This window comes from Canis aureus, chromosome 12, assembly GCF_053574225.1.
Source record: "Canis aureus isolate CA01 chromosome 12, VMU_Caureus_v.1.0, whole genome shotgun sequence".
Taxonomy (NCBI): Eukaryota; Metazoa; Chordata; class Mammalia; order Carnivora; family Canidae; genus Canis; species Canis aureus.
This window is the reverse complement of record NC_135622.1, coordinates 4,718,588-4,741,255: the sequence shown is the minus strand read 5'-3', so window position 1 is coordinate 4,741,255 and position 22,668 is coordinate 4,718,588. Positions and strand designations below refer to the sequence as shown.

General features: G+C 37.3%; 1 protein-coding gene across 8 annotated transcripts in view; it reads right to left on the bottom strand.

Moving 5' to 3' along the window:
- Positions 1 to 22,668, bottom strand: part of ARNT (aryl hydrocarbon receptor nuclear translocator) — a 70,163-nt gene that overhangs the window by 33,879 nt on the left and 13,616 nt on the right. For all 8 annotated transcript variants that reach the window (XM_077842377.1, XM_077842375.1, XM_077842371.1 and 5 more), the window contains 3 exons: positions 14,078 to 14,189; positions 9,046 to 9,090; positions 2,985 to 3,029 (listed from right to left, as the gene is read on the bottom strand). In XM_077842377.1, coding sequence (XP_077698503.1) covers positions 2,985 to 3,029; positions 9,046 to 9,090; positions 14,078 to 14,189 — 202 coding nt within the window. The remainder of the gene's footprint in view (positions 1 to 2,984; positions 3,030 to 9,045; positions 9,091 to 14,077; positions 14,190 to 22,668) is intronic.

Below are 22,668 nucleotides of genomic sequence, written 5' to 3'. Positions count from 1 at the left end.
ATGGGATGAGCAGTGGGTGTTATACTGTATGTTTGGAAGTTGAATTTAAATTAAAAAAAATTTTTTTAAAGCTGGCTGCTTAACAACTGAGCCACCCAGGCACCCCCACATATGCTATTCTACAATTTAAAAAAAAAAAATCAAAGAGTAAATCATAATAAGAATGTCGAACAAATGATCACAAATACAAATCTCTCTGTAACATGCAGACACACAGACATGCACTCACAGATAACCAAACAGGTTTCACTGGAGAAATTACATAAATAAAACTTAAGAATTAGGTTTTTGGCATATCCCCTATCACTGATTTGATAAAGTAGTAAATTTCTGTTTATTCACTCTCCCATAAATTAGTAGTAAAGCCCTGACACTGGTGGATCCCTATGCCAACTGCCCCTCCCCTAGAGGAGGCTCAAAGGATTCCCATTAAGTTTTTCAGATAAACAGAAAACTATAAGGGTTGGTGGCAACTGAAGAAACATCAAGGTATTGGTAGACCAGTGTATCAGTAATCAGCTCCATTAAAAACAACATATATATATAAAGAAACCTCAAATAAAATGTCTAAGTATGATATATTAACACTATTTCATTATTAAAAGTGACACGTACAGGGGCACCTGAATGGCACAGCTGATTAAGTGTCCAACTCTTGGTTTTGGCTCAGGTCATGATCGCAGAATGGTGAGATGTAGCCCCCCCACAACAGGCTATGTGCTTGCTGTGGAGCCTGCTTGGGATTCTCTCTCCCTCCCTCTCTCTCTCTCTGTCCTTCCTTCCCATGCTCACTCACTCACTTGCCTGTTCTCGCTCTCATTCTAAAATAAAAAAATAAATCTAAAAAAAAAAAAAAAAACAAGTGACATGTACAATGATTTTATCAATACCTGGGAAAGTTTCTACTAAATGTTCCACAGGAAAAAAGAGACTCAAAATAATACAGTAACAATAAGAACAAAAATATGAAAACTTATGTATACTGATGAGAAACGCAAGAGAACGGTCTTACATTCAGTAGTTTAAACATGTTCAGTGGTTATTATGGTTCCTTAACAAACTACAAATCCTTTATTTCAAAGAATTGAGAAAATACATATATTTTCAGCTTTGAAGACCCTCTACTAAATTCCCAGGAGAATATGTGAGGTAAACTGGCAAATCATCTCTTACAGGAATAAGTTATTAAAAAGAAAGTTAAATATCTAAAATTCTTATTATTACTGCTCCTACAAGTAGAAATCCATAATCCCTTATCTACTCTTATCTCTGAATGAAATCTGTAAATGTTTTAATATTTACATTAAGGAGGACAAATGAAGACTAAAATAATTCAGGTCATGTCTTCATAGCTTTTTGGAATTTAAATCAAGAGACTGGGAACCTTTATGACCAGTACTATTTGATGGCTTGACTTTCATTCTTTTTTTTTTTTTTTTTTTAAGTTTATTTAGTTAAGCAATCTTTAAACCCAATGTGGGGCTTGAATTCAGGACCCTAAGATCAGGAGCTGCATACTCTAATATCTGAGCCAGCCAGGTGCCCATAATGCTTGACTTTCTAACACAGTTTGAAAAACTATTCCCCAAATATCTATAATTAACTTCTCATTTTAGTATGGTTTATATCCTCAAGTATTTATAAGTACCTATTTCATTAAATAAATTCTGTGAAAATCTCTTAAATCACTCCTTTCCTTTTTTTTTTTTTTTAAATGTTGGTTTATTTATTATTTATGATAGTCACAGAGAGAGGCAGAGACACAGGCAGAGGGAGAAGCAGGCTCCATGCACCGGGAGCCCGACGCGGGATTCGATCCTGGATCTCCAGGATCGCGCCCTGAGCCAAAGGCAGGCGCCAAACCGCTGCGCCACCCAGGGATCCCAAATCACTCCTTTCCTATTGCCATTGCCTCGACTCTAGCCCAAGCACTCATGATTTTATAGCTATATTAATTATTTCAACAGCCTCCCATCTACCTCCCTGACTACAGTGCTTCTCTTTAATCAATCTTCTACACAGCTACTAGAGAAAAATCCCACATACATTTTATTTATTAAAATCTCTTTTTCAAAGCCCATGATGGCATCTTATTGCTTCAGATATAAGCTACTGTGACTGGTATTTTTTTTTAATAAATTTTTATTTATTTATGATAGTCACACAGAGAGAGAGAGGCAGAGACACAGGCAGAGGGAGAAGCAGGCTCCATGCCGGGAGCCCGACATGGGATTCGATCCCGGGTCTCCAGGATCACGCCCTGGGCCAAAGGCAGGCGCCAAACCGCTGCGCCACCCAGGGATCCCTGTGACTGGTATTTCTTAGCCCTCCAACAGTGGTTCTCAAAGTATGGTCCCCAGATTAGCAACATTTGCAATAAATATAAGTACTCAGTTAAGCTCTGGATTTTTTATTATTCATTTTTCTGAGGTGGCTGCAAACTCAATTTTTAAAAAACAAAGTAATTCACTGTTAAAATATAAAATTTAGAATCAACTTTCTAAAAACATATATTTGCTTTTTATTAAACATAAATCAACTCAATAGTTGAGAAGGATTTATATTTAATAAAAAAGCAAAGTATTTTTCATAATCTTAACAAAATTTAAATTTATTCCAATCAAAATTCAACTCCACAAAAATTGTTTCTGTTGCCATTTTTAAAAGAAAACTATTATCTGTACAGATTTTGTGAACCCATTTAATAATAAATGCAACCAAGAAATTCCTAACGTGTTCCTGTGGACACCTGCAAGTTCACCGTATAACTACCTATTATATACATAAAAACATTGTGTAAATTGTACCATCAGTTTGAAGCCATGTTACCTGACCATAAACAATAACTGTCATACGAAATTTTGCCAGCTTTCAGAATAAGAAGACTAGCCAGAGAAATTGACTACTAATGAGATCAAATTAAAAATCTATACACTTGAATTGCCTGGTCCCACAACATGGTCCAAGATGCTCTACTACATTACCTGGCAAATCGCTCCTTATCATTAGACATCTGATCATCATCACACCTGAAGAAGAAAGATAAGATTAGCCCAAAGCATTATACTTGTTATGTCTACTTCATCTGAAATAAAAACTAGAAAGGAGTAAAAGTATTCAATAGGGAAAAAAAAGCCAATGGAAAAGCATCACAAAGCAATAGAGATATTGCTATTATTTGTCTTCTGATGTTCTCCTTTAACCTTACTTATCAGATACTGCAAAACAAGATGATAATCTCCTAAAGGGCACAGCTAACTGCCCTGTCAGCACCACTCTGAGATTAGGGATAGTTTTGTTTTAATTATGGCAACAACAACAACAAAAAAACATGGCACATAATAACCATCTTAACCATTTTTTTTTTTTTTTTAATTTATGATAGTCACACACACACAGAGAGAGAGAGGCAGAGGGAGAAGCAGGCTCCATGCACCAGGAGCCTGACGTGGGATTCGATCCTGGGTGTCCAGGATCGCGCCCTGGGCCAAAGGCAGACGCCAAACCGCTGCGCCACCCAGGGATCCCCATCTTAACCATTTTTAAGGATACAATTCAGTAGTGCTATACTTAACATTGTTGTGCAACTGATCTATAGAACTTTCTAATCTTGCAAAACTGAGACTCATTATATACACTAAACATCCTCTTCCCACCTGCTCCCAATCCAATTCCCAGCTCGAGTAACCATCTCTATACTTTGTCTCTAATTTTGACTACTTTAGATAGATAGATAGATAGATAGATAGATAGATCTCATATAAGTGAGATCATACAGTCTTTTTGTGACTGGCCTATTTTACTTAGTCAAATGTCTTCAACATTCATCCATGTTGTAGCATATGCCAGGATTTCCTTCCTTTTTAAGGCTGAACAATATTCCATTGGACATATATGTTCACATTTTCTTTATGTAGTCATCTGTCAATGGATATTAGGTTGCTTCCACCTCTTGGATATTGTGAAAATGGGGCAGTGCACTTGTGTGTGCAAAAATCTAAGACCCTGCTTTCAATTATTTTGGATATTTATGACCAGGAGTGCAGCTGCTGAATCTACAATAATTCTATTTTTAGTTTTTTGAAGAATCTCCATACTGTTTTCCACAGTGGTTAAATTACAATTTACATTCCGGCCAATAGTGCAAAAGGGTTCCCTCTTTTCACATCCTTATCCAACTTATTTTCTGTTTCTTTGATGGTACCCATCATCATGGATGTCACATGGTATCTCACTGTAATTTCAATTTGCATTTCTCTAATGATTAGCGATGCTGAACATCTTTTCATATATTTGTTGGCCTTCTGCATATCTGCTCTTGAAAAATGTGTATTCAAGTCATTTGCCCATTTTTTTTAAAAGATTTTATTTATTTATTCACGAGAGACACAGAGAGAGGGGCAGAGACACAGCCAGAAGAAGAAGCAGGCTCCATGCAGAGAGCTCAATGTGGGACTCAATCCAGGGACTCTGGGATCACGCTCTGAGCCAAAGGCAGATGCTCAACCACTAAGCCACCCAGGCATCCCATTTGCCCATTTTTAATCAGGTTGTTTTGTTTTGCTGAATTGCTGTAATTCTTCATATATATTGTAGATATTAACCTCTTATCAGATACATGACTTACAAGTATTTTCTTCCATTACATGGGTTATCTTTTCACTGCTTTCTTTGGTGCACAGAAGTTTTTAAGAGACAGTTTTAGATTATTACTTAAACAATGTTCTTTATCTCTCTGATCAAGGAAATAATCCCTTCATCCCAACAACTTCTACTTGGGATCATATCTGCTAAATACAGAAAATACAGGATTTGTTGAGGAAGGAAAACCTAACTTAAAAAACACTATTCTCTGGCAGCCCAGGTGGCTCAGCGGTTTAGCGCCGCCTTCAGCCCAGGGTATGATCCTGGAGACCCGGGATTAAGTCCCACATCAGGCTCTCTGCATGGAGCCCGCTTCTCCTTCTGCCTGTGTCTCTGCCTCTCTCTCTCTGTCTCTCATGAATAAATAAATAAAATCTTAAAAAGAAAAAAAAGGGGATCCCTGGGTAGCTCAGCGGTTTAGCGCCTGCCTTTGGCCCGGGGTGCAATCCTGGAGTCCCGGGATCAGGTCCCGCGTTGGGCTCCCGGCATGGAGCCTGCTTCTCCCTCCTCCTGTGTCTCTGCCTCTTTCTCTCTCTGTCTATCATAAATAAATAAATAAATAAATAAATAAATAAATAAATAAATAAATAAATAAATAAATAAATCTATCTTTAAAAAAAAAGAAACACTATTCTCTGCATGATCTAAATTTTCCTCTTCTCACTGCCACAGGATAGAGCAAAGATCTACCAACTTTTGGAAGGAAGTGTTTTTGTATGGAGATAGGTTAAGTCTCATAAAATTTTCAGTTAAACCCGTTATTAAATTAATGGCAAAAGTTATACTGTTCCTTCACAGATGTAAATCCTCAACTAATCCAACCCTAATAGGACTCCTGGGTGGCTCAACAGTTAAGCATCTGCCTTTAGCTCAGGTCTAATCCTGGAGTCCCAGGATCGAGTCCCATATCAGGCTCCCTGCATGGAGCCTACTTTTCCCTCTGCCTATGTCTCTGCCTCTCTCTGTGTGTCTCTCATGAATAAATAAATAAAATCTTAAAAAAAAAAAAAATCCAACCCCAAGAATATTCAGTGTTTGAGAATAACAGGAGAGCAGAAGAAAAATGGGCAAACATGAAGAAGTAACTGAATTCCACTTCAAATACAAAGAGTCTATTTCCAGGACACAAAATATGCTTTAAATCAGATGCTACTAACTCCTAGTGGAAACACGTAACCGGAACTGAAAAGAGAGCCTTATAATTTACATATTAACTTTGAATCTCAAGAATGAGTCTTCTAGATCCTTACTACTCAAAGTATAGTTAGGGATCCCTGGGTGGCGCAGCGGTTTGGCGCCTGCCTTTGGCCCAGGGCGCGATCCTGGAGACCCGGGATCGAATCCCACATCGGGCTCCCGGTGCATGGAGCCTGCTTCTCCCTCTGACTGTGTCTCTGCCTCTCTCTCTCTCTGTGACTATCATAAATAAATAAAAATTAAAAAAAAAAAAAAAAAAAAGTATAGTCAGTGGCTGGAAGCAGCAGCATCACCTAGGAATAAATCAGAGCATAGAACCTTGGGCCCTACCTCAGGCCTACTGAATTACATTTAATTTTTTTTTTAAGTAATCTCTAGGCCAAACATGGGGCTTGCATTCACAACCCCACACTCAAGAGTTGCATGCTCTACCAACTAAGCCAGCCCAGACCTACTGAATTAGAATCTTCACCTTCACAAGAAACCCCAGGTGATTCTGTATATGCACTAAAGTTTGAGAAGCAGTATTATGGATACTAGTAACTCTGACATTGTACCTGGAGTTTCAAAGGCTTGATATTATTAAAAATGATTTTATAGGTGTCTGGAAAATATAACAAAATGACATTTTAACAAATCAATGAAAAGAGATAATAAATTACAACTTTCAAAAGTAGCATCCACACTGGGTGTTATATACAGTATGTTGGCAAGTTGAATTTAAATAAAATAAAAACAAAAAATTAAAATATAAAAATTAAAACAGCACAACAAAAAACAAAGAGTAGCATCCACCAAGGAAATTTAATGCTGACTTATACAATGCAAGTAAGACTTTCATTGTCCAGAGTGGAAAATTCCAATTGTTTAAAATAAATAAAGAAATTTAGTGATACCTCTCCCAGACATAATGACCCACTATGTAAAATGAATTGTGACAGTCTTTTTTTATGGTTGGGGAAAGGACAACTGAACCTTTCTGGATCTGCATATAGTTTGTGACTACTAGATTTTGTGGAAATAGAGACAATGACTCAGGGCCTGAGCTAACTGAGAAATATAAATAAGACAAGTGGTTATCTCTATGACATTCAAATGCATAATACAGTTCTACCAATAGCATCTATCAGTTATAATCAGGAATTCTCCTTTGGAACAATTCCCAGAACTGTTTGAAAAAGTTGATCCTTCCCCCAAAATTGAAATATCCTCCCCTCTTCACACTTATTACTACTCAGTAAGTCTCAAAAGTCCTCTTGGAGAATTATTTTCTCCAATGTTTTGCAACTATTCCTTTCTGGTAGCCAAGTTACAGTTGTTTTCAAGAATATCTGGTAGGATTCAGCAAATAGTTAGCAGCAAGAAATATAAGCCTAAATAAAAATTACTAAAATGGGGACACCTGGATGGCTCAACAGTTGAGCGTCTGCCTTCAGCTCAGGGCATGATCCCGGGGTCTGGGCTCCTTGTGTGAGCCTGCTTCTCCATCTGCACGTGTCTCTACCTTTCTCTCTGAATAAATAAAATCTTTTTAAAAAATTACTAAAATGAAAAAAATAGATGTCTCTGACAGAACTTAAGCATTATAAAACAAAACAATGGCAAGCAATTTACAGCATGCATATCCTCTATGCAAAAACAAAAACTGAGGATTATGAATGTATGTCCACACATATACATTTAAATATATTTATATATATACTGAATATTTCTGGAAGGATACTCAATAAACTGGAAACTGTAGTTGTCTAAGGGGAAAGGGTCTGAAATGAAATGAAGACATACTTGCACTACATGTAACTTTGTAATATTTAAAAATTTATAAAATATATTACCAGTTAAGATTTAGTTGTTAGGACAAATGAAATCTGGACACTCGTATAATAAAATAATGGCTTTTTTTTTAATAGGGCTCCTTTATCGATTAAATATTTGTTATTCAACAAAGTAGACCCACCTAGGTAATATTTTCAACTTTGGAAAGAAAAAAAGGTAGGCTACAGTCAAGGTTATCTTCCTTTCTTTGACTCTTACTGCTTGTGCTCGCTTCGGCAGCACATATACTAAAATTGACTCTTACTGCTTTCCTTTTTTTTTTTTAATATTTTATTTATTTATTCATAAAGACAGAGAGAGAGAGAGAGAGGCAGAGACACAGGCAGAGGGAGAAGCAGGCATCATACAGAGAGCCTGACGTGGAACTCGATCCCAGGTCTCCATGATCACGCCCTGAGCAGCAGGCGGCGCTAAACCACTGCGGCACCGGGGCTGCCCTGCTTTCCTTATTTAAAAACAAAACCTTGGGATCCCTGGGTGGCGCAGCGGTTTAGCACCTGCCTTTGGCCCAGGGCGCGATCCTGGAGACCCAGGATCAAATCCCACATCGGGCTCCCGGTGCATGGAGCCTGCTTCTCCCTCTGCCTATGTCTCTGCCTCTATCTCTCTCTCTCTCTCTCTCTGTGACTATCATAAATAAAAATTAAAATTAAAAAAAAAAAAAACAAATAATTGGTCTTCAGCAAGAATAAGTATTTCCCTTCTCTGAAAGAAGTCCTCCAACAATATACTGAAAAGTCCATCTTCAGTGCTCCAGAAGATTCATTATTTAAGGATACAAATTCTAATTCCTGCTCTGAAAGAATCAATGGGCATCAGAAAATATGAAAGGTACATTAATGCCCACCCCCCTCAATGAATTACACCTTGGCCTCCTAACACACTGACTCAGGACTTGAACATAAGATTTGCTTTCGCCAAAGGAACACCAGCAAATGTCAATACAAAGCAGAGGCTTGATAAGCACTTAGACTGAGACTTGCCCTTCACACTGTAGCCATTGGCATGTAAAGAAACTCAGTCTGACATTCTTAAAGATAAAAGACCACAAAGAAAACAGAATAACCATCCAGCCAATCCACAGCATTGTGAGAAATAATATATCATCGTTGTTTTTAAACCACACAGCAATAGAAAACTAAAACAGGGTCTTGGAAATTCTCTGCCCTCTCTTCACTGAGCTCCTTCCTCTGAATCCATTTAAAAAATGCTTGAAAATGTTATAAGGTATAACACAATAGGAAACTTTAGTTTTAGGATAAAGAACTTGCCTTAGGCCTAAGGTCAAAAATATTACAAGTCAGAAATATAAAGATCATGAACTAATCTTTAATATCAGAAATCTAAGAAAATTTTTAAAAATCTTACCTCAAAAATTTACTGTTCCCTTCTGCATCATCATCAAAATCCAACCTGGGTAAAACCAACAATAAATATTATAAGCCCACTGACAATACAGAAAATTAAGAAATTAACATTTCTCAACCCACAAGCTATCTGAACATCCACCCAAATGGAAGAAGGAAAAGAGGAATTAGACACAGAAATCAAAGCTATGTGATTTCCTCCTTGTACCCAACTAGGCAATCAAAAGAGTACCTACCTGCTGCTGCCTTATATTTTCCTAAATTGGCAGTCTCCGCTTTTGCCAAAGTTTTACACTAGAGTACAACCTCTATCAAAGGAACAGGAATCCACTCAAAAGTGAAAATAAAAAATTAATATGAATAACTCAGGTCTGGGACACCTGAATGGCTCAGCGGTTAAGTGTCTGCCTTCAGTCCAGGGCATGATGCTGGAGACCAGAGAGCAAGTCCTGCATCAGGCTCCCTGCATGGAGCCTGCTTCTCCCTCTGCCTGTGTCTCTGCCTCTTTCTCTCTGTGTCTCTCATGAATAAATAAATAAAATCTTAAAAAAACAATAATAATTCAGGTCCATCTTTCATTTCTATAGTCTAAGCTATGTTACTGGCTTTCTGAAACATTCCAAAACAGTGATGTTATATACAGAAGCAATTTAAGATCTCAGAAGGTTATTAATTAATGCTTTTTTCCATCACACATCTAAGAAACATGTAATACATACTAGAGAGAAGAAAACAAGAGACTTGCCGTCAAGAGACCTTCTACCTAGACAAATACAAATATAAAACAAGAATAGAAAAGTGCCATGTGAGAAGCACAAGCAATATGCTATAAGACATTTAGTAAAAGCAACAGTGATGGGCAGCCCCAGTGGCTCAGCGATTTAGTGCTGCCTTCGGCCCAGGGTGTGATCCTGGAGACCGGGGATCGAGTCCCATGTCGGGCTCCCTGCATGGGGCCTGCTTCTCCCTCTGCCTCTCTCTCTGTGTCTGTCATGAATAAATAAAAAATCTTAAAAAAAAAAAAAAAGCAACAGTGACTTTCATTTCAGGGATTAGGGAAGATTATAAGTAATAAGGTAGGCCTCAGAACAGCAGAAAAAGAAAACACAGTATTCTAAAACCTGTGGGATGCAGGTTATTATTATTAATCTCTATATTCTCTACTACCACCCTAACCCCACATTATGAGTCTCTAGATGACATATACAGTGTCAATCCTGAAAGTGTTCCTTCCTCTTCCTCTCTGTAGCCCCCTAATTACCTGTCAAAATCTACCCAATAACTCCATTTCTAAAAATCTACCTTAAGGAAATAACTCAAAAGAGATAAAAAAAAATTATGTACAAAGATGTTCACAGAGCATTACATATACTAGCAAAAACTTCAAAATAACTTAAATTTCCCAAAAAGGAACTGAGTACATCCCTTTGTGTAACTTAAAAATCATATTTCTATAAAATAACAGTAATGAAAAAAGGTTACATACAATTAGGTGAAAAGACAAGGCTATATAAAAAAACTATCTAATTATAGATTCCAACTACTAAAAGATCTACATATAAAGAATGAAGAAACTATACTAAAAAACTGATTGGAAATGACAGGGTAGTAGGATAATTTCTATTCTTTCTATTTTCCAATCTTTATTTAAAAGAATGTATATTTCTTCTTTAATTGATTACCAATAATAGACATTCATTTCAGAAAATCTGAAAATAAAAACAAGTTTCCCATAATCTCATCATCTAGAAATCTGAGGAGTATCCTTTCAGTTTTTCTAGGCACATGTTACATATTTCCTTCTGACAGAGTAGTATGTTACATAAACTGTAATGTCCCAACATACTGTGAATATTTTTCTCTACTGATACATGTTACCTCCAATAACTGTACAGTATTCCATTTCAAATATACTAAAATTTACTCAACTAATCCCCTAATTTTGATATTTATAGTGCTTCTAATTGTTTGCTATTATACATAACCATAACATTGTGTTTAAGAGAGTGAACTCTAAAACTAACCTCCCAAGGTTCATATCAAATATCTTCCACTTACTTAGATCCTTGAGTAAGTTGTTATTCAATGAGTTAATGTAAAACTCCTGGAGACATAGTAAGTCTTAATATGCTACTCATGTTACCACCTAACTCCAAGGATGACTTGCATTACTATTAGCAGGTGAAACTTAAAGACTAGCTATATTAGATTTAAAAAAAAAAATTTTTTTTTTTTTGACGAGAAAGCAAGTGTGCATGTGCAAGTAGGGGGAAGGGACAGAGGGAGAGACAGCATCTTAAGCAGGCTCCAGGCCCAGCACAGAGCCCAATGCAGGGCTCCATCTCATAATCTGGAGATCACAACCCAAGATGAAACCAAGTCGGACACTCACCCAACTGAGCCATCCAGGTGCCCCTTAGCTAAACAACTTTTAAGGAAGTAAAAAGAGAAATTTAACACCAAAAAATACTATCCATTCTCCCAAGCCTCTTTTATTATTTTTTTTTCTTTTTTAAGATTCATTTATTTACTTGGGGCACAGTTGCTTAGGCATCCAACTCTTAGTTTCAGCTCAAGCCATGATCTTCATGGGTCCTGGGATAGAGCCCTGAATTAGGCTCTGAGATCACGGGGAAAAGATTAAAAAAATAAAAAAATAAAAATAAAGATTCTCTCCCTCTGTCCCTCCCCACACATGCATGCACTAACCCCCCTACCCCACTCCACCCCCCACAAATAAATAAATAAATCTTTTAAGAAAAGTTAGTCCTTAACTTACAAAGGAAAACCCATAAGACTAATGGAAATTTCTCAACAGAAACTTGGTAAGCCAGAAGAGAGTGGCATGAAATATTCAAAGTATAGAATGGGAAAATCTGCAGCCAAAAATACTCTATCCATCAAGGCCATCATTCAGAAGAGGAGAGATAAAGGCTTTCCCAAACAAAAACTAAGGGAGTTTGTGACCACTAAACCAGGCCTGCAAGAAATATTAAAGTGACTCTGAGTGCAAACAAGAAACCAAAGACAAGAAAAGATCAGAAAAAATCTCCAGAAACAACAGAACAAGTAATAAAATGGTTATAAATACCTATCTATCCATGATTACTTTGAATGAAAATGGCTCAAACACTCCAATCAAAAGATAAAGGGTGTGAGAATGGATTAAAAAAAACAAGATCTATATGCTGCCTACAAGAAACTCATTTTAGACCTAAAGATACCTACAGATTGAAAAGTGAGATGATGGAGAACATCATGCAAATAGATGTCAAAAGAAAGTTGGAATAGCAATACAAAGTAGACTTCTACATTCTTGTATTGTTTTAGTCCTGCTTCGGTATCTGAGTGGTACTGGCCTCATGAAATAAATAACTGATGGAATGGTCTCATGGAATAACTGTGAATGTGATCCGTTTCATTATCTGCAAGATTCTGATAAAAACTCATTATTATTATTTTTAAATTTTTGGTGGGGTTCACCAATGAAGCCTTCTGCCTGGAGTGTTTCTGTGCTGGGAGATTTTATTTTATTTTATTTTTGCATTTTAAAAATTGTATTTAAATTCAATTAATGTGGTTAAGCATCGCCAATATTATTTATTTTTTTAATATTTTATTGGTTTATTCATGAGACACAGAGAGAGAAAGCAGAAACATAGGCAGAAGGAGAAGCAGGCTCCTCATAGGGAGCCCAATGTGGTACTTGATCCCGGAATTCCAGGATCACACCCTGAGCCAAAGGCAGAAGCTCAACCGCTGAGCCACCTAGGCGTCCCCAATTTTGTTTATGTTTTTAGAAAAACTTAATCATTACTTTCAATGTTATGTCATTGTTTATTCTGATCTCTAATTTATTTCTTTTTTTTTATCTTTTTTTTTTTAATTTTTATTTATTTATGATAGTCACAGAGAGAGAGAGAGAGAGAGAGGCAGAGACATAGGCAGAGGAAGAAGCAGCCTCCATGCACCGGGAGCCCAATGTGGGATTCGATCCCGGGTCTCCAGGATCGCGCCCTGGGCCAAAGGCAGGCGCCAAACCGCTGTGCCACTTAGGGATCCCTATCTTATTTATTTCTGATTTTTGTTATTCCTTCATTAAATTTTAGTTGTTCCTTCATTTTCTAGCCCTCTGTGGTATAATATCACCTTATTTGAGTTTCTTAATATAAGCATTTACAGCATAAGTTTCACTCTAACATCTGTTTTCACTGCATCCCACAGGTTTTGGAGTACTGTGTTTTCTTTTTCTGCTGTTCTGAGGCATATTTTGATTTGCTGTTTGATTTCTTATTTGACCCACTGCTTGTGCAATGTGTTAATTTTTACATACTAAATATTTTAATTTACATTGCACATTTTCCAGCTTTATTGTTGATCTTTAGTTTTGTACCACTGTATTTGGAAAATACACTTGGTATGATTTTAGTCTTCTTACATTTGCAGTATTTGGTATACCTCTTTTTATGTGACTTCACCAGAGGATTCTTCTGTGTTTACTCAAAGGAAATGTGTATTCTATTTTACTTGGAGGGAAGGTTTTACATATATCTTTTAGAACCATGTATTCTGAAATCAATTCTTCATATACGAAACACTCTTATTGAAAAAAAGAGGGTACTCATTAAAAGTAAAGTACATCAGAGGGAAGGTGGGGAGGATGGGTGAACTAGGTGAAAGGGCACACTTGTCTAGATGAACACCTGAGTAATGATGTATAGAACTGCTGAATCAATATACTGTATACCTGAAACTAATAAAATACTGTGCATTAACTACATAGTAATTAAAGGAATAATCTTAATTAAAAAATATTTTTTTAAAAAACTTGCATATAAGAAACTTAGATAAAACATTAATTCTGTAAAAAGGAAAAAATTCCAGGGACTAAAGAGCAGTATCTGACAGCAGTGCAGTTAGTAACCAGTTGAAATGAGAGGGTTAGGCATAGCAAAGAGGATTCGGTTCGGCCACTAACTGAATGAGGCTGGTTTATAAGAGAGGCATACATGACACATGATACCTAAACTTACCCTGGACGCCGCTTAATAGCCCTGTGGACAATGGCTCCTCCACCTTGAATCCCAGCTGCAGGGTTTCCTGCGGCAATGGCTGGACCCAATGACGGTACATCTGATGTCATTTCTATGACAGAAAAATGGAAATATACATTTAATAAAGATAGTCCATCACCTGGGTAGCTCAGTAGTTAAGCATCTGCCTTTGGCTCAGGTTGTGATCCCAGGGTCCTGGAATCGAGTTCCACATCAGGTGGGGTACTTGCTTCTCCGTCTGCCTATGTCTCTGCCTCTCTCAGGGTGCTTGCTTCTCCCTCTGCCTATGTCTCTGCCTCTCTGTCTCTCATGAATGAATAAATAAGATATTAAAAAAAATAGTCCTTCTTATCATCATCATCATTAAGTTAGCTAGTCAAGGTATGGATGAAATCCCAGTAGTTTGCTAGAAAACCCATATGCAGATTGCTCTTCTGGAATTCTTATACAAGTGAAAACATACATTCCCTATATTCAGTTCCCTCCAACTTCACAGAGTTAGGAAGAGGGAGTACTGTATTCTATTTGCAACTTCACTTTTAAAAGCTTATGATAGACACATATGCTAATCTAAAACAACACACACACACAATTGATTTATACATTTTATTCACCCAACAAACATATATAAATTAGATCCTTGGGATGCCTGGGTGGCTCAGCAGTTGAGCCTCTGCCTTAGGCTCAGGGCATGATCCCAGGGTCCAGGGGTCCCACATCAGGTCCCCCGCAGAGAGCCTGCTCCTCCCTCTGCCTGTGTGTCTACCTCTATGTGTCTCTCATAACTAACTAAATAAATAAATTCTTAAAAAAAATTTAGATCCTTTTATTTATCTAGCATAAATAGAAAAGAACTCAAAATAACTGGAATTCTAACTCTACCTAGCAATAACAAAATAGCACTCTTCTTTCCTTCTCTAAAGTAGTGTCACTGAAAGCCAGCTAAAACAGGTTTAAGTAAGGTCCTATATCCCATAATACAAAAATATCCAAGCTTCAATTTTAAAAAAGAAAATCACTCATCATACCAAGAACCAAGAAGATCTCAAACTGAATAAAAATAATGATATGACATAAATGTTAAGATTATTGGACAAAGGTTTTAAAAATAGTCACTATAAAAATGCTTCAACAAAAAAAATGCTTCAACAATTTTTTTTTAAGATTTTATTTATTTATTCGTGAGAGACACACAGAGAGAGAGGCAGAGACACAGGCAGAGGGAGAAGCAGGCTCCATGCAGAGAACCCGACGTGGGACTCAATCCCGGGACCCCAGGATCACACCCTGGGTGGAAGGCAGGTGCTAAACCGCTGAGCCACCCAGGCGTCCCTACTTCAACAATTATTAGCACAGTTCAAACAAACTGAAAAGCAAAAAGAAAAAAAAAAAGTTTCTACAAAGAAACAATATAAAGAAGAATCAAATAGAAATTTTAGAACTGAAAAATAAATAAAAAGTTAAGTGGATTGATTCAACAGCAGGATGGAGAGAACAAAGAGAAGAATCAGTGAAATGGAAGGCAGAACACAAGAAATTACCCATTAAAATCCTGGGAGAAAGAAGAGAAAGAGAGAAAGAAGGGAAAGCTGAAAAATAATGTCTGAAAATGTCACAAATTTGGCAAGAGATGTAACCTGATTCAGGAAACTGAGTAAACCCCAAAAAAGATAAACCTAAAGAAATCCATTCCAACACATGTCACAATTAAACTTCTAAAAACTGGGATGCCTGGGTGACTCAGTGGTTGAGTTTCTGCCTTTGACTGGGAGGGTGATCCTGGGGTCCCAGAATCAAGCCCTACATGGGGCTCCCTGCAGGGAGCCTGCTTCTCCCTCTGCCTATGTCTCTGCCTCTCTGTGTCTCTCTCATGAATATATAAATGAAATCTTAAAAAAAAAAAAAAAAGAATACAGTTTGCAAAAATATGGGTAAAATTCAGAGCCTTTTCTTTTCCTCTGGAGTTTCCTAAATTATGTTTGGTGGTTGAAGCAAAAATACAACACTATCTGCATGGTTCTGGATGTTTATAGAGGAAATATTTAAAACAATTAAATTAACAAATGCAGATACCAAAAGGAGGTAAAATGTTAACACTTAAAGTGGTAAAATGACACCATTCATAGATTGTGATGTTATGATCTTTAATGCAATGCCCACTCCAGCAATTACCAGAAAAGCTATACACAAGAAGATATACCAGCAAACATTACAGATAAATCAAAATGCAATTCTTTTTAAGATTTTACTGTTATTTTGTTTAAACTTTATATATGGGCAGCCCCGGTAGCTTAGCAGTTTAGCACCACCTTTGGCCCGGGGCGTGATCCTAGAGGCCCAGGATCGAGTCCCACATCAGGCTCCCTGCGTGGGGTCTCCTTTTCCCTCTGCCTGTGTCTCTGCCTCTCTCTGTCTATAATAAATAAATATATAGATAGATAGATAGATTAGATTAATATTTAAAAGCAGCCAACAGGCAAGACAGGAAGAGACAGTTCACCAAAGATATACAAATGGTAAAATAAGCATATAAAATGATAGTCAACATCATTAGCTAGTGAGGGAAATGCAAATTTAAGCCACACTGAAATGTACTACATACCTATCAGAATGGCTAACATAAAAACAAACAAAACAAAAACCAAAACCAATACCAAATGCTGGGAAGGATACAGAAAAAGTAGATCACTTATACATTGCTGGTAGATGTAATACAGAGCAGCCACTTCAGAAAATAGCTTGGAAGTTTTTTTTTTAAAAAACTTGGGATGCAGGGATCCCTGGGTGGCTCAGTGGCTCAGCACCTGCCTTCAGCTCAGGGCATGATCCTGGCATCCCAGAATCGAGTCCCACATTGGGCTCCCTGCATGGAGCCTGCTTCTTCCTCTGCCTGTGTCTCAGCCTCTCTCTCTCTCTCTGTATCTCTCATGAATAAATAAATAAAATCTTAAAAAAAAAATTGGGATGATCGGATGGGTCAGTTAAGCACCTTACTTCAGCCCAGGTCATCCTGGGATCAAGACCCACGTCCTATTCTGTACTTAGAGGGGAGTCTGCTTCTCCCTCTCTGCTCTTCCCTCTCCCACTCATGCTCTCTAATAAATAAAATCTTTAAAATACCACAACTAAACATGTCACTAACATACAATCTAGCACTGCATTGATGGGTGTTTATCCCAAAAAATGAAGACATGTCAACACACAACCCTGTACACAAATTTTTACAGCACTTTTTCATTCATAATAGGCAAAAGCTGAAAAAAGAAAATCCAAATGTCCTTCAATAGGTGAACTGTGATATATACCCATTATCACTGAATATTACTCAGCAACAAAAGGAATAAAGTATTATTGCTAGATACAACAACTGGATGAATCTCCAGAGAATCACAAGGTGAAAAAAGCCAACTGCAAAAGGTTGTGTATTATATGATTCCATTTATAGAAACATTCTTGAGATGACAAAATTATAGAGATAGAGAACAGATTAGGAGCTGCCCTGACAGTGGGGGGAGGGTACAAGGAAAGCTGATATAGCTGTAAAGAGGCACCAGGAGGGGATCTTTTGATGATAGAAATCGGTATCTTGACTGTAATAATGTAAATATTATGGTCACGATATTGTGTACTATAGTTTTGCAAGACACCAGCAGAGAGTGGGTTAAGGGAAGGGATCTCTGTATTACTTCTCATAATTGCAAATGAACCTAAAATTATCTCAAGGTAATAAGTTTAAAGTTTTAAAACATTTTTAAAGTCATATACTTCATCTTCCTTTTGAACTTTAAAATCTGTAAAGTTCTAATAACAATTCTTGAAATTAATTTAATGACATTAAATTTTAATGTTAAATTTGAAAGAGTAGCAATATGGCATTGCATTTCCTCATCCAGGAATATGGTACATCTTACATTTGTTCATATCTTTCCTAATGTCCTTTAATAAAATTTTATAATTCACATAAGTCTTACATACTTCTTGCTCTAATTATTTTTAGGTATTTTATGCTCATTAATACTGTAAATGAAATCACTTTTCCATTTCAACTTCTAACTAGTTACTGCTAGAATAAAAGAAAACTACTGATTGCAGTATATTTATATTATACCCAAATAACTTTACTAATTTGTCTTATATAAAAGCAGTAGTTTATTGAATTTTCTTAGTATAAAATCAGTGCACCGATAGTACAACCTAATGGGTTGTTTTTTTTTTTTTTTTTTAAGCCCTCACCGTGTGCCTCTCATTTATTTCCACAATGACCCAATGAAGTTGAAGAAGGGTTCAACAGTTGTCACCAGGGACACATGGGTGACTCAGTGGTTGAGCGTCTGCCTTTGGATCAGGGCATGATCCCCAGGTCCTGGGATCTAGTCCCACATCAGGCTCCTCTTGGGGAGCTTGCTTCTTCTCCCTCTGCCTAGGTCTCTGCCTCTCTCTGTATGTCTCTCATGAATAAATAAAATCTTAAAATAAAAAATTACCACCAAAGAGGTCCATGTCCTAAAAAAGGTTAAGCCACTTTCATCTAGAGAATCTCCAAAATGAACATGGATATCTCTGAGTTATCATTTTCACTAGACTTAATTTGGGGTTTTAATTCTATTGATTTAACAGATTTTTAAAAATCAGGAATGTACTTTTTAAAATCTGAAACAAATACTTTTGTAAAGCATTTAATACAATTATATTTTTCTTTTAATTTGTTAATAACGTGAATTACAAGTTTTCTCAGGTTGAAACATCTTTGAGTTCCTGAAATAACCTCGATAACTGCAATAGATTGAATAATATAAAGATGCATGTCCACATAGAACCTCAGAATGTCATCTTATTTCAAAATAGGGTCACTGAAGATTTAATTAGCTAAGACTGAGGTCATAATGGGTTAGAGAGGGTTATAAATCCAATGATTGGTCTGTTTTGTTTTTTCTTTTAAAATCTGAGAGAGAGAAAGAAAGAGTGAGAGCACAAGCACCTGCAGGCAAGGAGGAGGGAAAAAGGGAGAGGAAGAGAAAATCTCAAGTCTCAAGCAAACTAGCGCTCAGCACCTGATCTCAACTGAAATCAGGACTTGGGCAGAAATCAAGTCAGACACTCAACCCACTGTGCCACCCAGGGACCCCAACTGCTTTCTTCATGAGAGGAAGGAGAGACACACTGGATACAGAGACATGTCCAGGAACTAGAAAAGAGGGAGACATTTCTCCCTTAGAGCCTCCAGAAGGAACCAACGCTACCAACATCTTCACTTCAGATTCTGATCCTCCAGAAACGTGAAAAAATAAATGATTGTTGTTGTAAACCCCCTCATTTGTTAATTTGTCACAGCAGGCCTGGGAAACTAATACAATAATGATCTATACTCTTTTAATATACTTTGGATTTGAATCACTAATATTAGTTCCTCTCAAGTGGAAGAACTTAGGGTAGCGTAGTTAAGGAGTGCTTACTGCACTGAAATTAGGTACCTTCTACTAAAATCACAATTTGACCAAAATTACAGAAAAATAGTAAATATAACATATTTTTAGTCAGTCAACATAATCTCCCAGATTTAAAGAAAAGCTACTTTCCTGAAACAGAGGAAAAATAACACAAAACTAAGTCACTGAAAACACACAACTGAGGAAAACAGGGGTCATAATGGAAACATTCCAAGTTGGAAAGGGCCATCTGGGTGGCTCAGTCAGTTAAGTATCTGACCAACTCTTGATTTCAGCTTAGGTCGTAATCTCAGGGGTCGTATGATCAAGCACAACATTGCTACAGTTCAGTGCTTAGGGTGGAGTCTGTTTAAGATGTTTGCTCTCCCTCTGCCCTTCCCCTGACTCGTGCTCTCCCTTTCTCTCTCAAGTAAATAAATAAATATATTTATAAAAAATTTTAACTAAATAATAAAATGTTCAAAAAGAAAGCTTGGGAACGGGATCCCTGGGTGGCACAGCGGTTTGGCGCCTGTCTTTGGCCCAGGGCGCAATCCTGGAGACCCGGGATCGAATCCCACATCGAGCTCCCGGTGCATGGAGCCTGCTTCTCCCTCTGCCTGTGTCTCTGCCTCTCTCTCTCTCTCTCTGTGACTATCATAAATAAATAAATAAATAAAATTTTAAAAAAGAAAGCTTGGGAACAATAATTCATCATATGCTCAATGTCTAAAATATGAGCCACTTTGGATATGCTTTTAATGTTTTATTTATTAATCCTAAAATCTACATCCAAATTATATTTACAGTAAATTGCACCTAACCTAGGGGCACCTGGGTGGCTCAGTGGTTGAGCATCTGCCTTTGGCTCAGGTCATGATCCTGGGGTCCTAGGATCCAGTTCCAGATCAGGCTCCCCACACGGAGCTGCCTGTGTCTCTGCCTCTCTCTCTCTCTCATGAATAAATAAAATCTTAAAAAAAAAAAAAATATATATATATATATACACACACACACACACATATATGTGATGAGAATAAATAAAAGAGAAATAAATCTGTGGAAAAGAAATAGAGCTAAAAGATACCCCTAAAATACAATAAACATGAGAAGTGAACCGATCTACAAATACTCAAATTAACTTGACATTAGTGTTCTTTAAAGAAAATACACAGATAGCCAACAAGCATATAAGAAGATGCTCCACTATCATTAATCATTAAAGAAATGCATATCAAAACAACAATGAGGACAGCCCAGGTGGCTCAGCGGTTTGGCACCACCTTCGGCCCAGGGCCTGATCCCGGAGACTTTGGATGGAGTCCCGCGTCGGGCTCCCTGCATGGAGCCTGCTTCTCCCTCTGCCTGTGTCTCTGCCTCTCTGTCTCTCATAAATAAATAAATAAATAAATAAATAAATAAATAAATAAATAAACAAAATCTTAAAAAAAAAAAAAAACTACAATGAAATATCACCTCACCACCATCAGGATGTCCACCATGGAAAAAAATTTTTTAATTTTTTTTTTTAATTTTAAATGATAAAAAGTAAATGCATGCCAAGCTGGCTCAGTCAGTAGAGCATATAGGACTCCTGATCTCAGGGTTGTGAGCTCTGGTCCCACATTGGGCACCGAGCATAAAGACAAAATTTTTTAAATTAAAAAATAACAAGTATTGGGGCACTTGGATGGTTTGGTCAGTTAAGTGTATGCCTTCAGCTCGGGTTACAGTCCCAGGGTCCTGGAATCAAGCCCCACATCGGGCTCCCTACTCAGTGAGGAGCCTGCTTCTCCCTCTCTTTCTCTGCCTCTTCCCTTTGCTCGTGCTCTCTCAAATAAAAATCTTTAAAAAAAAAAGGGGGGAGGGGAATCCCTGGGTGGCTCAGCGGTTTAGCGCCTGCCTTTGGCCCAGGGCGTGATCCTGGAGTCCTGGGATCAAGTACCACATCAGGCTCCCTGCATGGAGCCTGCTTCTCCCTCTGCCTGTGTCTCTGCCTCTCTCTCTCTCTCTCTCTCTCTCTCTGCATATTTCATGAATGAATGAATGAATGAATGAATGAATAAATAAATAAATAAATAAATAAATAAATAAATAAATAAAATCTTAAAAAAAAAAAAAAGCATTGGGGCACCTGGATGGCTTAGTCAGTCAAGCATCTGTTCCTGGCTCAGGTTACAATCCCAGGGGTCCTAGGATGGAGCCCTACTTCCAACTCCCTGCTCAGTGAGGAAGCCTGCTTCTCCTTCTCTCCCATCTCCTCCCACTTCATGCTTCTCTTGCTATCTCTCTCCATCTCAAATAAATAATCTTTTAAAAAAAAAAGTATTGGTGAGATATGGGGAAACTGGAACTCTTGTACACTATTGATAGGAATATAAAATGGAAAAAAAGAAAAAAAGGAATATAAAATGGTGCAGCGACTATGGAAAACAGTATGGAGAGTTGTAAAAAAAAAAAATTAGAAACAGAACTATTTTATGATCCAGCAATTACACTTCTGGCTAAACACTCAAAAGAATTGAAAGCAGAATCTCAAAGAGATACTTGGACAACATCCATGTTCATAGCAGCATTATTCATAATAGCCAAGAGGTGGAAACAACTCAAGTGTCCACTGACAACTGAATGGATCAAAAAAAAAATGGAGCATATACATCCAATGGAATACTATTTTGGCCTTCTAAAAAAAGGGAATCCTGAGGCTGCCTGGATGACTCAGTTGGTTGAGCGTCTGCTTTCAGCTCAGGTCATGATCCCAGCCTGCTTCTCCCCTTCCTCCCTGCTCATGTTCTCTCTCACTCTCTCTCTCTCTCTCTCTCTCAAATAAATAAATTAAATCTTTAAAAAAATAGAATAAATTTTAAAAATAAAAGAATTCTGCAATAAGATACAATACAGGTGAATCTTGAAAATATTAGCTAAGTGAAATAAGCTAGTCACAAAAGGACAAATACTATACGACTCTACTTAAATGAGGTACCCAGAATAGTGAAATTCATTGAGACAGTATAGAATGGTGGCAGGGGCTGGAGGGATTTGGAGAATGGGGAGTCATTGTTCATTGAGTATAAAGTTTCAGTTTTGCAAGATCAAAAAAATTCTAGAGGTGGATGGTGGCAATGGCTGCAAAACAATGTGAAT